The sequence below is a fragment of the Symphalangus syndactylus genome, chromosome 1 (genome assembly GCF_028878055.3).
Source record: "Symphalangus syndactylus isolate Jambi chromosome 1, NHGRI_mSymSyn1-v2.1_pri, whole genome shotgun sequence".
Taxonomy (NCBI): Eukaryota; Metazoa; Chordata; class Mammalia; order Primates; family Hylobatidae; genus Symphalangus; species Symphalangus syndactylus.
In genome coordinates this window covers 111,180,403-111,196,296 of record NC_072423.2, presented here as the reverse complement: position 1 = coordinate 111,196,296, position 15,894 = coordinate 111,180,403, and the positions used below count along the sequence as shown (strand labels likewise).

At 45.1% G+C, this 15,894-nt stretch overlaps 1 protein-coding gene across 4 annotated transcripts in view; it reads right to left on the bottom strand.

Moving 5' to 3' along the window:
* The window catches only part of IP6K1 (inositol hexakisphosphate kinase 1), a 70,079-nt gene that overhangs the window by 12,129 nt on the left and 42,056 nt on the right, over positions 1 to 15,894 (bottom strand). For 2 of the 4 annotated variants that reach the window (XM_055276925.2, XM_055276931.2), the window contains exons 2-3: positions 13,282 to 13,632; positions 2,655 to 2,865 (exon numbers count right to left, since the gene is read on the bottom strand). In XM_055276925.2, the coding sequence (XP_055132900.1) occupies positions 2,655 to 2,865; positions 13,282 to 13,504 (434 nt within the window). In that variant the 5' untranslated portion in view covers positions 13,505 to 13,632. Of the gene's footprint in view, positions 1 to 2,654; positions 2,866 to 13,281; positions 13,633 to 14,325; positions 14,345 to 15,894 lie in introns of those variants that run through there. The other 2 variants (XM_063610328.1, XM_055276942.2) reach the window with 2 other exon arrangements.

Below are 15,894 nucleotides of genomic sequence, written 5' to 3'. Positions count from 1 at the left end.
AGTCACAAAGCATCTTACTGAAACCTTTTTTTCTTGAGACGGAGTTTTTGCTCTTGTTGCCCAGGCTGGAGTGCAATGGTGTAATCTCAGCTCACTGCAACCTCCACCTCCTGGGTTCAAGTGATTCTCCTGCCTCAGCTTCCCAAGTAGCTGGGATTACAGGCCTGCACCACCACACCTGGCTAATTTTTTTGCATTTACTAGAGACGGAGTTTCACCATGTTGGTCAGGCTGGTCTCGAACTCCTGACCTCAGGTGATCCACCTGCCTCGGCCTCCCAAAGTGCTGGGATTACAGGCATGAGACACCATGCCTGGCTCATAATTCTATTTTTTTTTATTTTTTACAATTCTGTGGCTTTTTAGTGGATTCACACCACTGCACTCCAGCCTGGGCAACAGAGCAAGACTCCATCTCAAAAAATTTTCAGAATATTTCATGACCCCGAAATCAAAACCATCATCATTAGCAGTCACTCCCTATTTCCCACTACTTCCAGCTCCTAACTACTAACAGAAAGCAACCACTAACCTACCTTTTCTCTCTATGGATTTGCCTGATGTGAACACTTTACATAAATGGCATTGTACATATGTGGTCTTTTGTGTCTGGTTTCTTTCTTTCTTTTTTTTTTTTTTTTTTTTGAGACGGAGTCTCGCTCTGTCGCCCAGGCTGGAGTGCAGTGGCGCAATCTCGGCTCACTGCAAGCTCCGCCTCCCGGGTTCACGCCATTCTCCTGCCTCAGCCTCTCCAAGTAGCTGGGACTACAGGCGCCCGCCACCACGCCCGGCTAATTTTTTTGTATTTGTAGTAGAGACTGGGTTTCACCGTGGTCTCGATCTCCTGACCTCGTGATCCGCCCGCCTCGGCCTCCCAAAGTGCTGGGATTACAAGCGTGAGCCACCGCGCCCGGCCTGTGTCTGGTTTCTTTCATTTAACATAATGTTTTCATGATTCATCCATGTTGTAGCATGTACCAGCACTCCATTCCTTTTTAGGGCTAACATTCCATTACATGGATATACCGTATTTTGTTTATCCATTCACCAGTTGATGGACACTTGGGTTAGCCAGAAACTGGAAACAACCCTAATAGAAATAATGTTAAGAACATTTTTGTACAAATTTTGTGGGAATATATGTATTCAATTCTTTTGGGTATATACCTAGGAGTGGAATTACTGGTTTAACTTTTGGATTTAAGTTTTTTTTTTTTTTGAGATGGAGTCTTGCTCTGTTGCCCAGGCTGGAGTGCAGTGGTGTGATCTCGGCTCACTGCAAGCTCTGCCTCCTGGGTTCACGCCATTCTCCTGCGTTAGCCTCCCAAGTAGCTGGGTAGCTGGGACTACAGGGGCCCGCCACCATGCCCGGCTAATTTTTTTGTATTTTTAGTAGAGACGGGGTTTCACTGTGTTAGCCAGGATGGTCTTGATTTCCTGACCTCGTGATCTGCCTGCCTTGGCCTCCCAAAGTGCTGAGATTACAGGCGTGAGCCACCACGCCGGGCCTTTTTTTTTTTTTTTTTTAAATAGAGATGGGGTCTCACTATGTTGCCCAGGCTGGTCTGGAACTCCTGGCCTCAAAGGATCCTCCTGCCTCAGCCTCCTGAAGCATTAGGATTACAAGCGTGAGCCACAGTACTCATCCTGGTTTAACTTTTTGAAGAACTGCTAAATTGTTTCCCAAGTGGCTGCACCACTTTACCTTCCTACCAGCAGTGTAGGAGGGTTCTAACTTCTTCACATCCTGTCAACACTTTTATTGTCTGTCCTTTTGATTATAACCATCCTAGTGGGAGTTCATATTAATTCTTGCATGAAATTATCAAGACACATAATTTGAGGCTGGATACAGTGGCTCATGCCTATAATCCCAGCACTTTGGGAAGCCAAGGCAGGCGAATCACCTGAGGTCAGGAGTTTGAGACAAGCCTGTCCAACATGGTGACACAACATCTCCACTAAAAATACAAAAATTAGCTGGGCGTGGTGATGCACACCTGTAATCCCAGCTACTCGGGAGGCGGAGGCAGGAGAATTGCTTGAACCCAGGAGGGAGAGGTTGCAGTGATGCAAGATGACACCACTGCATTCCAGCCTAACAGTCTTGCAAGACTCCATCTCAAAACAAACAAAAAAACATAATTTGAACTTACAAGAAAAATCAATTTCCAACACAATGGAAACAAATTTTAGTTGCAGGGAAAGGGTTAATGACTGATATGATTCTCAGAGGTCTGACACAAAACCATGAGGGAATTCCTGTTTAGTTGGACTCATAGCCCTTGGGCTTGGACATCCTGCAGGTCAGAAAGCATTTGGAGCCTCGCTACGAACTAATGTATTGACCTTCTGTCCTGTGGGTGGCAAGACATAATGAAAAGCCAGAGAACCTTTTGTCACCAGCACAGGGTGTCCCTGCTTCCAAAGGGCTGAGAGAGCTTCACTTCCTCTCTCAACCAGCTACAGCTATACCCAGAAAGAGGCACCACTGGGGTGATGTGACACAGAGAAGAGGCTACACCTACTGGGCATCCCAAGAACACCAGTCATCTTATCCAACCTTGACCGTGAGCCCTGCTTCCCCATGATGTGTCAGGACTATGGAGATGTCTTGAGTGCTTGTACCAGCAGGACGAGACATGTACCTCTTACCTCTCAGAGGTCTCAAGGGACAGGCTGGCTTTCTCCTCCTTGTGGTCACTGCCACTGCCTGACCGGTGCAGGCTCCGGCGGGAGTGTTTGCGCCGAGGTTGCTCCCGTTCTGGTGTGTCATCCTGTTCCACAGTCTCACTTTCCACGTAAGGATAGGCCACTAAGTTGATGTAACCATCACTGTCCCCCTCAAAACAGACAGATACCACGCCTGTTAAAAAAAAGGGCAGCTGGTAAACAAATGTCAACACAAGCTGAGTCTATGCAGCACAGACTCTTGGCACTCACTTTCCCACACAGCACGAAGACATCACCTGCCCTGAACCAACTACAGATCAATGTCAGAACAACAGCCAGCAGACAGCAACTTCCAGAAAACAGATGACCGTCCATCCCCAAGCTAAATCTGATGCTTACCTTTGTTCCTGGATAAGTCTATATTTATTTCCCCTTCTCTTATCTGGCCCTCTCACTTTCAATTACTGATTTTTTATACCATTCAAAAGAACTGTGTTCGCTAGGTGACACCCACACCTGGCAACATTTAACCCTCTAGTTACTTAAGTGCTTTATGCTGTCATTTCCTGTGTGTGTCCTCCTTTAGATCTAGTTTCCTTCTGCCTGACAGTGTCAGCCAAAGGGACATCAACACTTCTCCCTCCAAGCCTCACTACACAGAACTTCCACCCCTGCCATCTCGAAGATAAAACATCTTTCTGTTTGCCATGCTGTATCCATAATAGTTTTTTGTGCCCATTTTAATCAAACAGGTTGTTTGTAGTGTCTTCTGGATCACAGTGAGTTAAAACACAAATAAGACCCCTCTCAAGTGTTCTTAATACAATTTAAAAATACATATATCCAGAAACTTGAGGAGGAGGTTTTGAAGGGAAAAAAAAGTAACTTGGTCTCACTTCCACATCCCACCTTTTGTCTGTCAGCTACATTTCTGCTTTTATACTCTCAGATGTACACAGTTGGCTCTATAATCTGAAAATCAGTGAGAAGCATTTATAGTTTATTTTTTGTAGAGACAGGATCTCCCTATGTTTTGTCAATTTTTTTTGCATTGTAGAATAATTATTGGCTTAAAGTTCTTTTTTTTTTTTTTTTGTGAGACGGAGTCTCGCTCTGTCGCCCAGGCTGGAGTGCAGCGGCGTGATCTCGGCTCACTGCAAGCTCCAACTCCCGGGTTCAAGCGATTCTCCTGTCTCAGTCTCCTGAGTAGCTGGGACTACAGTCACCCGCCACCATGCCCAGCTAATTTTTTTGCATTTTTAGTAGAGACGGGGGTTTCACCATGTTAGCCAGGATGGTCTCATCTCCCGACCTCGTGATCCGCCTGTCTCGGCCTCCCAAAGTGCTGGGATTACAGGTGTGAGCCACCAGGCCTGGCCTAAAGTTCTTTATAATATTCTTCTTCTTCTTCTTTTAAGAGACAGGGTCCCATTGGAGTGCAGTGGTGCCATCATAGCTCACTACTACAACTTCGAACTCCTGGACTCAAGTGATCCTCCTGCCCCTCAGCCTCCCAAGTAGCTGGGACCTCACCTGAGGTCAGGAGTTCGACACCAGCCTGGCCAATATGTTGAAACCCCATCTCTACTAAAAATACAACAGTTATCCAGGCATGGTGGTGCGTGCCTGTAATCCCAGCTACTCAGGAAGCTGAGGCAGGGGAATCACTTGAAGCCGGGAGGCAGAGGTTGAGATCATGCCACTGCACTCCAGCCTGGGCAACAGAGCAACACTCCATCTCAAAAAAATAAAATCAAAATAAAATAAAATTGTGGTGTTTGGGCCAGGCACAGTGGCTCACACTGTAATTCCAGCACTTTGGGAGGCCAAGGCAGTAGGACTGCTTGAACACAGGAGTTCGAGACCAGCCTGAGCAACACAGCAAGACCCTGTCTCTATAAAATATAAAAATAAAAATAAATTGTGGTGTTCAGTCAATAGATCGATCGATAGAAACATAAAATTTGCCATTTAATTCTTTTTTTTTGTTTTTGTTTTTTGTTGAGACAAGACTTGCTATGTTGCCCAGTCTGGTCTGGAACTCTTGGCCTCAAACAATCCTCTTGCCTTGGCTTCCCAAAGTGCTAGGATTACTGGTGTGAGTCACCATGCCCAGCCATTTAATCATTTCTAAATGTACAATTCAGTGGGTATTAAGTACATTGACAATACTGAATAACCACCGCCATTATCTATTTCCAAAATGTTTTTCATCACCTGAAACAAAAACGCTGTACCCATTAAGCAGTAACTCCCCATTTTCCCTTCCTCCTAGCCCCAGTAACCAAATCTACTTTCTATCTCTACAGATTTGCCTATTATGCATATTTCACATAAATGAAATCATACAATTTTTGTTCTTTTGTGTCTGGCTTAGTTCACTTAGCATAGTGTTTGCAAGGTTCATCCATGTCACAGCATATATCACAACTTCATTCTTTTTTATGGCTGAATAGTATTCCATTGTAAGTATATATCACATCTATTATGTGTTATCTATATTGATGGACACTTGGGTTGTTTCCACCTTTTAGCTATTATGAATGATGCTGCTGTGAACACTGGCTTACAACAATCCATTTGAATCCCTGTTTTTTCTTTCTTTTTTTTTTTTTGAGACGGAATCTTGCTCTGTCGCCCAGGCTGGAGGGCAGTGGTGCGACCTCAGCTCACTGCAATCTCTGCCTCCCGAGGTGATTCTCCTGCCTCAGCCTCCTGAGGAGCAGGGATTACAGGTGCCTGCCACCACGCCCGGCTAATTTTTATATTTTTTAGCAGAGACAGGGTTTTGCCATGTTAGCCAGGCTGGTCTTCAACTCCTGACCTCAGGTGATCTGCCCGCCTCCCAAGGTACTAGGATTACAGGCATGAGCCACTGCGCCTGGCCACAGTCCCTGTTTTCAATTCTTTTGGATATACATGTAAGAGTGGAATTGCTGGATCATATGGTTTCTGTGTTCACCTTTGGGAGGAACTGCCAAACTCTTTTCCACAGTGGCTACACCACTTTACATTTTCATCAGCAATGTTCCCATTTCTCCACATCCTTGCCAACAGTTATTTCCCTTTTTTCTTTAAACTATTATAGCCATACTAGGTAAAATAAGATACCTAGTATGAAGTGGTATCTTATTTTGGTTTTGATTTGCATTTCTTAATGAATAATCATGTTGATGTGCTACCGGCCATCTGTATGTCCTCTCTGGAAAAATCTCTATTCAAGCCCTTTGTGCAGTTTTGAAACTGGGTGATTTTTATTGCTTTCAAATCATAATCAGAAGAATACTAAATTTGGAAAAATAAATATTCTAAGGCTGCTAAATAAGAACAAAGCCAGAAATAAACACACTGCTTTCTCCAAGTGGCTAGGAAACTTAAACAGTCCCAAACACTTTATAAATGTAGCTTCAGCCACCTATCCATCCACATTCAAAACACTGAAGGCCAAACATTCTGCCATAAATATGCCAAAGCCAGAAATAAAACTATAGGCCCTGTCAGCTCATGGAGTCCTTCTGAAGCTAAGGAAAAAATCTCTTAAAAGGTAAATGAGGCCGGGCGCGGTGGCTCACGCCTGTAATCCCAGCACTTTGGGAGGCCAAGGCGGGCGGATCACGAGGTCAGGAGATCGAGACCATCCTGGCTAACACAGTTGAAACCCCGTCTCTACTAAAAACACAAAAATTAGCCAGGCGAGGTGGCAGGTGCCTGTAGTCCCAGCTACTCGGGAGGCTGAGGCAGGAGAATGGCATGAACCCCGGGGGGCGGAGCCTGCAGTGAGACGAGATCGCGCCACTGCACTCCAGCCTGGGTGACAGCGAGACTCTGTCTCAAAAAAAAAAAAAGAAAAAAAAAAGGGTAAATGAGCCCTGCTTCCAGATAGGTGTTCTCTAAATTACAACCATCAGAATTGGGACAATTTAGAACTTCAAGGTGCCTCCCAGGGAAGGGCTGGCAGTCTCTAGCACTGGTTCAGTATTTCCTCACACCTTCCTCCTCTCAAACTGAGTAACAAGTATCTTTAAAGGCCATAACATGAGAGGATTGCTTGAGGCCAGGAGTTTGAGGCTGCAGTGAGCCATGACTGCACCACTGCACTCCAGCCTGGGTGACACAGCAAGACCCTGTCTCAAAATAAAAATAAAAAAATAAAAGCCACAGTAAATTCTTAGGATCTACTTTATTTTCTTAGGCTACATTTTTACTAGGAAAGAATAAATATGCTAGGTCAAAAGTACAGTTCAATTAAACTAAAATTAATCCCTTCTTTCTAAGTCAAATGAAGCCCAATTTAGCCAAAGAAAATAGAAGCATAGGCCAGGCACGGTGGTTCACGCCTATAATCCCAGCACTTTGGGAGGCTGAGGTGGGCGGATCACAAGGTCAAGAAATCGAGACCATCCTGGCTAACATGGTGAAACCCTGTCTCTACTAAAAATACAAAAAATTAGCCAGGCATGGTGGCACATGCCTGTAGTCCCAGCTACTCGGGAGGCTGAAGTAGGAGAATGGCGTGAGCCCGGGAGGCAGAGCTTGCAGTGAGCCGAGATCGCGCCACTGCACTCCAGCCTGGGCAACAGAGTGAGACTCCATCTCAAAAAAAAAAAAAAAGAGAAAGAAAAAAAATAGAAGCATAGTGGAAGATATTATTAGTCAAATTAATCTATTTCAGGGCCAGGGATGGTGGCTCACATCTGTAATCCCAGCACGTTGGGAGGCCAAGGCAGGCAGATCACTTAAGCCTAGGAGTTTGAGACCCGCCTGGGCAACATGGTGAGACCCTGTCTCTACAAAATACAAAAAAAAAAAAAAGAGCCGGTGCACACCTGTGGTCCCAGCTACTCCAGAGGCTGACGTGGGAGAATCATTTGAGCCCAGGAGGTCAAACCTGTGGTGAGTTGAGATCGTGCCACTGCATTCCAGTCTGGGCGACGGAGTGAGACCCTGTCTCAAAACAGTATATAAATAAATAAGTTGGACTAAAATTTTATATTAAAAAAACATATAGTCCAGCCACAGTGGCTCAGACCTGTATCCAGGCACTTTGGGAGGCCAAGGCAAGTGGGTCACTTGAGGTCAGGAGTTTGAGACCAACCTGACCAACATGGTGAAACCCCATCTCTACTAAAAACACAAAAATTAGCCAGGAATGGTGGCAGGCGCCTGTAAGTCTCAGCTACTTGGGAGGCGGAGGTCCTTGAACCCGGGAGGCAGAGGTTGCAGTGAGCCAAGATCGTACCACTGCACTCTAGCCTAGGCAATGAAGCAAGACTCTATCTCAAAACAAAATACACTACACACACACACACACACACACACACACACACACACACACACACTTATCTTTCAGCTGGGAGCAGTGGCTCACACCTGTGATCCCAACTACTTGGGAGGCTGAGGTATCATGCCTCATGGAGGAGGATCACTTGAGACCAGGTGTTCAAGACTAGCCCAGGCAACATAGTGAGATCCGATCTCTTAAATCTCAGCACTATGAGAGGCCAAGGTGGGAGGATTCCTTGAGGCTAGGAGTTCAAAACCGGCCTGGGTAACAAAGCAAGACCCTGTCTCTACAAAAAACTTTAAAAATTACCTAGTTGTAGTGGCGCGCCTGTAGTCCCAGCTACTTGGGGGGCTGAGGTGGGAGGATCACTTGAGCCATAGTTTCTTTCTTTTTTTTTTTTTTTTTTTTGAGACAAGAGTTTCACTCTTGCTGCCCAGGCTGGAGTGCAATGGCATGGTCTCGGCTCACTGCAACCTCCGCCTCCCGGGTTCAAGTGATTCTTCTGCCTCAGCCTCCCAAGTAACTGGGATTACAGGCACCTGCCAGCATACCCAACTAAGTTTTGTATTTTTAGTAGAGACGGGGGTTTCACCATGTTGGCAAGGCTGGTCTCGAACTCCTGACCTCAGGTGATCTGCCTGCCTCGGCCTCCCAAAGTGCTAGGATTACAGGCATGAGCCACCATGCCCAGCCGAGCCATGGTTTCGAGGCTGCAGTGAGGTATGATTGCACCACTGCACAATGCCACAATTATTACTGTGCTGTAATGTCTAATGGTGTGTGTAATGCCTAATAGTGTGTGCTGAATGTTATTACTGTGTCGTCTGCCTAATGGTGACTTCTATTCCCATCATTCTTTCTATATTTATTAATCAAAATAAATCAGAATTCTGGCCAGGCACGGTGGCTCACTCCTGTAATCCCAGCACTTTGGGAGGCTGAGGCAGGTGGATCACGAGGTCAGGAGATCGAGACCATCCTGGCTAACATGGTGAAATCCCGTCTCTACTAAAAATACAAAAAATTAGCCAGGCTTGGTGACGGGAGCCTGTAGTCCCAGCTACTCGGGAGGCTGAGGCAGGAGAATAGCGTGAACCCAGGAGGCAGAGCTTGCAGTGAGCAGAGATCGTGCCACTGCACTCCAGCCTGGACAACAGAGCGAGACTCCATCTCAAAAAAAAGAAATTAGAATTCTATAAGGAAGAATTGTCCCTTCATATCCATGTATTTATCAGTATAGACTTGTGGATATTTTGTTGTTTAAATTCTTCTAGATTGGGCCCCTTAATTCCTTTAAAGTTAGCTCTTTGTACTTCTGACATGATTTTTGACCACTTCTTTACTATCTGTCACCATAAGATGTTCTAGGCTTGTCTTATAATTTTCCTGCCCGAACTCAGGAACCAACCATTTCACCAAGGAGCTCTGTTTCTTTTTATTGTAAGAATGGTATTTAGAAAACTCAGGATTTGGTTACTAGATGTACTGATTGCTACTGAAGTATCACTGCTTTTAGGCCCTTTCAGCACACGGAGCTAGGAAATACATGTATGAGTACTAGCCCACACACATGCACACATCTAATTACTGCTATCAGCACAGGTGTTTAAGCTCAATTAAGCTAAGAAAAAGTGTCAATAATATTTCATATCTTGGCAGGTTGAAAAACAAATTTTCGTTTATTTAGTATGACCAGCTGTAATCACCAACTGTTAGTGCTTGCAGTACTAAATGTGAAGTTCAAAGCTTCTGTACATTTATGCAAATAAGCTTTGCCTCATTCATTTATCAAGTATTTACTGACCGTTTCCCAGATGCCAGGCCCTGAGCTCATTAGTGTAAAAGACAAAAAAAAAAGTCCATACCTTCAAGGAGCTTCCATACTAATGTGAGAAACAAACATATAGACAAAAATACAGATTGTGATAAGTGCTATGAAGAAACTAAGTAAGGTTCTATCATTGAAAATATGGTTTCCAGAGCAGAATACAGGATGATCAGGGAAGAAGTGTCTGGGGAGACCTGATAAACTAAAGGTTGGAGGAGCAGGTGTGGATAAGGGTACTGGAAAGAACATTCCAAGCATAAGTAAAAGCCCTGAGGTTAATTAAAATAAAAATAAAATTAAAAAAGCTTGAGATGTCCTAAAAACTGGTTCACCTCTTTCTGCCAATTAAGAAACAACCCAGGCCAGGCACGGTGGCTCACACCTATAATCCCAACAATTTGGGAGGCCGAGGCAGGTAGGTCACCTGAGTTGAGTTCGAGACCAGCCTGGCCAATATGGCAAAACCCCGTCTCTACTAAAAATACAAAAATTAGCCAGGCATGGTGGCACATGACTGTAATCCCAGCATTTTGGGAGGCCAAGGCAGGCAAATCACCTAAAGTCAGGAGTTCGAGACCAGCCTGCCCAACATGGTGAAACCCCGTCTCTACTAAAAATACAAAATTTAGCTAGGCGTGGTGGCGCATGCCTGTAATCCCAGCTACTTGGGAGGCTGAGGCAGAAGAATCGCTTGAACCCGGAGGTGGAGATTGCAGTGAGCCAAGATCGTGCCACTGCACTCCAGCCTGGGCGACAGAGCAAGACTCTGTCTCAAAAAAAAAAGAAACAACCCAATTCAAAATGGTCAAAGGACTTGAATAGACATTTCTTTAAGAAGGTATACCAACAGCCAATAACAAAAAAATCCTCTGCATCATTCATTAGACATTAGGAAAAAGCAAATCAAAGCCACAGATACCACACACATCCACTAGGATGGCTACAAAAAGAAAAGAAAAGGAGTGTTGATAAGGATGTGGAGAAACAGGGACCCTTGTACATTGCTGGTAAGAAGGCAAAGTGGTGCAGCCACTGTGGGAAGCAGTTTGGCAGTTCCTCCGAAAGGTAAACAAAGAACTTCCACATGATCTGACAATTCCACTCCTAGGCATATACCCAAAAGAATTAAAAGCAGTGACTCAAATGGACACTTGTAAGACAATGTTCACGGCAGCATTATTCGCAATAGCCAAAAGGTGGAAACAACCCAGGTGTCCATCAACAGATGAATGTGGTATACACTTACAATGAAATATTATTCCGCCATAAAAAAGAATGAAGTGGGCCGTCACAGTGGCTCACGCCTGTAATCCTAGCACTTTTGGGAGGCCGAGGCAGGCAGATCACGAGGTCAGGAGATCGAGACCATCCTGACTAACATGGTGAAACCCCGTCTCTACTAAAAATACAAAAAAATTAGCCAGATGTGGTGGTGGGCACCTGTAGTCCCAGCTACTCGGGAGGCTGAGGCAGGAGAATGGCATGAACCCGGGAGGCAGAGCTTGCAGTGAGCTGAGATCGCACTACTGCACTCCAGCCTGGGCGATACAGCTAGACTCCGTCCCAAAAAAAAAAAAAAGAATGAAGCGGTTTTTTTTAAATTTTTGAGACAGAGTCTCACTCTGTTGCCCAGGCTGGAGTGCAGTTTCACAATCTTGGCTCACTGTAACCTCCACCTCCTGGGTTCAAGAGATTCTCCTGCCTCAGCCTTCCAAGTAGCTGGGATTACAGGCATGCACCACCACACCCGGCTAATTTTGTATTTTTAGTAGAGACAGGGTTTCGCCACGTTAGCCAGGCTGGTCCCGAACCCTGGACCTCAAGTGATCTGCCTGCCTCAGCCTCCCAAAGTGCTACGACTGGCCAGGAGTGATGGCTCTTGCCTGTAATCCCAACACTTTGGAAGGCTGAGGCAAGCGGATCACCAGGTCAGGAGATTAAGGCCATCCTGGCCAACATGGTGAAACCCTGTCTCTACTAAAAATACAAAAAATTAGCCGGGCGTGGTGGCGGGCACCTGTAGTCCCAGCTACTCAGAGAGGCTGAGGCAGGAGAATGGCGTGAACCCGGGAGGCGGAGCTTGCAGTGAGCCGAGATTGTGCCACTGCACTCCAGCCTGGGTGACAGCAAGACTCCGTCTCAAAAAAAAAAAAAAAAAAAAAGTGAACCAAGCCAGACACAAAAGGTCAAAAATTGTAATGATTTCACTTTTTTTTTTTTTTTTTTGAGATGGAGTCTCGCTCTGTCGCCCAGGCTGGAGTGCAGTGGCGCGATCTCGGCTCACTGCAAGCTCCGCCTCCTGGGTTCGCCATTCTCCTGCCTCAGCCTCTCCGAGTAGCTGGGACTACAGGCGCCCGCCACCACGCCCGGCTAATTTTTTTTTGTATTTTTAGTAGAGACGGGGTTTCACCGTGGGCTCGATCTCCTGACCTTGTGATCCGCCCGCCTCGGCCTCCCAAAGTGCTGGGATTACAAGTGTGAGCCACCGCGCCCGGCCAATGATTTCACTTTTATGAAATATCTACAATAGGCAAATCTGTAGAGACAGAAAGTAAACAAGAGGTTACCAGGGGATCAGATGATGGAAGAATGGGGAGTTATTATTTAATAGGTACCGAGTTTGTTTCAGATGATGAAAAATTCAGGAAATGGACAGTGGCTATACAACATTGTGAATGTGCTTAATGCCACTAAATTATACACTTTAAAATGGCGAATGTTATGTACATTTTACCAAAATTTTTTTTAAAAAGTTAAGAAACAAAAAGTCAATTCTACAGCACTGGTTTTTCTAAATTGAAACTCTCCTAAGTAAAGGACAGTGTTAACCTGACTGAAATCACGCAACTTTAAGTTACAAAGCAGAACGTAAAAAAAAAAAACTTAGACACAATGAGCAATCATAAAAATTTATAAACACTGACAAAGATCAGATTTTAAAATAAAGTTAATTAATTCTGGTATAATTAATATTCATGAGGTTCTTTCCTATAAAGTTTACTTATATTTTAAAATAAATTACTTTTCCTTCAAATGTCAGGACTTGCAGGCCCCAGAAAGTCCCTGCATTTCTTACCAACAATTCTTTGCCCCAGCACATATAGACACAGGCTACACACAGCCCCACTGCCAGCTATCCAACCGCTTTAACCTGGAAGTATCCATTCCTCCTCCGGGACGAGAGAAATGTCCCCTCTTCTCTCCTAGAATAGTGTCACAGCAAACGGGAAAATTCACTGACAACAGCATGCTCTTTTCCACCAATGGAACTTAATGCTATGACCTTTTCTCAGCTTTACTTATTAATAAATTCAATTTTCAAGATCTAAAGACCTTGCTGATGCTTTCAGCCTCTAATTTTACCTAACAAAGTGACTTAGTGCTTTGAGAAAAAAGACCTATAATGATATATCACGGCAAACAAACCAAGAAAAAACTGTGGCAAGGGCTCTATAAGCCCAAGGCTGCTGCTTTCATTAAACTGGCCAGTGACTGACCTTTGTATTCAGGGGTGAATTCCTTCATTTCGGGAGGGAGGGACTCGTAGAAGCGCTGTTCCCGGGAGATGAGGGGCTTGCACACAGTGTGATCGTCGTAACGCATCATGCTGCTGTGTCCGCCTACTTGGTGGATGAAGGGCTCCAGGAGGACTCCCCGGTCTCCAGCCCGACTTGCATTCTTGCCATACTGCCCCACTTCCATGGTTTGACAAACACACATTGCGTTGGGGGCCAGTTGCACACTGAGGGCAGAGGATGCAGCACATGGGCCACAAAAGGAGAGCTACATAGAAGGTCCTGGCCAGCTGAAAGCCAGTGGTCAGATTCTATTCAGCTTATTATTCTGTCCTACAGAAAAGAAGAGAGGAAGAAGGAATCAAAACACTGGGCGAGTCACAATTTCCCTGGAGCTCCATGAGTGAGAGCAGGGACTCTGTTTTGTTCCCTACTATGTGTATCCCCAGCACGTACAATACTACGTGGCACATGAAAGGCAGTTGGTTAAATTTTTGCTGAATGATGCAACCTTGGCCTCTTCCATCTATCTTGTGCACACATTCTCTGCCTTTCCTAGTTCTCGTCTCCCTTCTGAGTTATCTAAAGGATTTTATTTTAGAGCTACAGCACATTACAACCATCAGGAAAGCACCTATCCTGGTTTATTTCACACCCAAAGATGAGATGAGAAAAAAACAGAAGGCAATGGGAATTTGTTCTGTTCAGACTCCTTAGGATATCCAGTACTGGTAAGGGTCTCTCCTTCACTCAGAGGAAGGGTTTCTGTCTGAGAAATTAGGTCACATGAGATTCCCAAATTCTCCACTGAAGGTGCCAAGGACCAGGCAGGCCATTCCTTGCTGAGCTGTAGGACAGTGGTCCCCAACTTTTTTGGCAGCAGGGACCAGTTTCATGGAAGACAATTTTTCCACGGACCAGGTGTGGGGGCGATGGTTTCAGGATGATTGAGGCATATTACATTTATTGTACATTGTATTTCTATTATTACACTGTAATATATAACAAAATAATTATACAACTCACCATAATGTAGAATCCTTGGGAGCTCTAAGATTGTTTTCCTTCAACTAGACGGTCCCATCTTGGGGTGATGGAAGACAGTGACAGATCATCAGGCATTAGTTTCTCATAAGGAGCACTCAACCTAGACCCCTCACATGTGCAGTTCACAATAGGGTTCATGCTCCTATGAGAATCTAATGCCACCGCTGATCTGACAGGAGGCAGAGCTCCGGCGGTAATGCAAGCAAGGGGAGCAATTATAAATACAGATGAAGCTTTGCTTGCTTGCTCGCCTACCACTCACCTCCTGCTGTGAGGCCCAGTTCCTAACAGGCCATGGACCAGTACCCAGGGACCCCTGCTATAGGATCATTAAGGTTTTGCTTTTCCCAAAGGAATTCAGGCTTCAGATTTCTTCTACTTTAAATCTATGGTTGTCAATTTATGACCATTCCCTTTCTATCTGACTCTATACCAACCAGTGGGACAAGGAAAAGCTCCTTGTACTCAAACTCCCTCTTTATAATGTCAATTTTCTCTCAAAAAATTTAAAGTAGTTGGCAAATTTCTTAACACTGAGTGTATTTTTAAATTAGGAATGTAGTCAGCAAGACTACATCAGAAAGGTTAAGACCAAAAAAGAAAAAGTATTAGTAGAGCAGGAATATGGTCCCATACGTAAGAGACAAACCATTGGGTTTTTTGTTGTTGTTTTTCCTGGACCTTGTAATTATGGACAAAATGGAGTACAAAATATCACTGCTGAGCTGTGATGGCACTACTGTACTCCAGCCTGGGTGACAGAGCAAGACTCTGTCTCAAAAAAGAAAAAAAGACAGAAAGAAAAAAGTACTGCAAAACTGCAAAATCTTAATCCAAAGCTGCCCAGGCAGCTAGCTATGTTTTATTTCACTGCTATCACCAAAATCAATTATTCTGTACTCCCAGTCCCCACATTGGGACAAGGCAATACTGCCTTCAGGACAAGGCAACTCTGCCCCAGGTAGTATTCCTAGACTCCATTCTCTCCAAACCTGAGTACAGTACACACATCTACGGCTCCTAAGGTACCCTATGCCAGCTCTACCATATCAATATACCACTGTGCTGTCATCTATTAACTCACTGTCATCACCACCAAATCATTCTCTCTTATTTCCACAGCAAAAGTCCAAGGCAGTTTCCACCATGTAGTAAATACTTAAAAAAAGAGTTGTTGGATTGTGGAGGGCAGGTCAGGGTCTCTGGAGGTGGTCGTTGCAGCTCTGGATCCTGTTCAGTACTGTAGATTGGCTCCTGCCCTGGCCCCGGTCAGGCTGAAGGAGGCCTATCTCTGGCTGTGCTTCTCCCTGGGAATGCTTCTGACTATGGACACAGGGAGAGTGCTAAATTTTCTAGCCTGAATCATTGGGTGGCTGGGAAAAGAGAGGGGTCACAGTGCCAGGTGCCCCAGAAGAGTGGTGCAGGAGGAGAGTCAAGGAAATAGGCCGAGTGCAGTGGTTCACGCCTGTAATCCCAGCACATTGGGAGGCCGAGGTGGGTGGATCACCTGAGGTCAGGAGTTCAAGACCAGCCTGGCCAACATGGCGA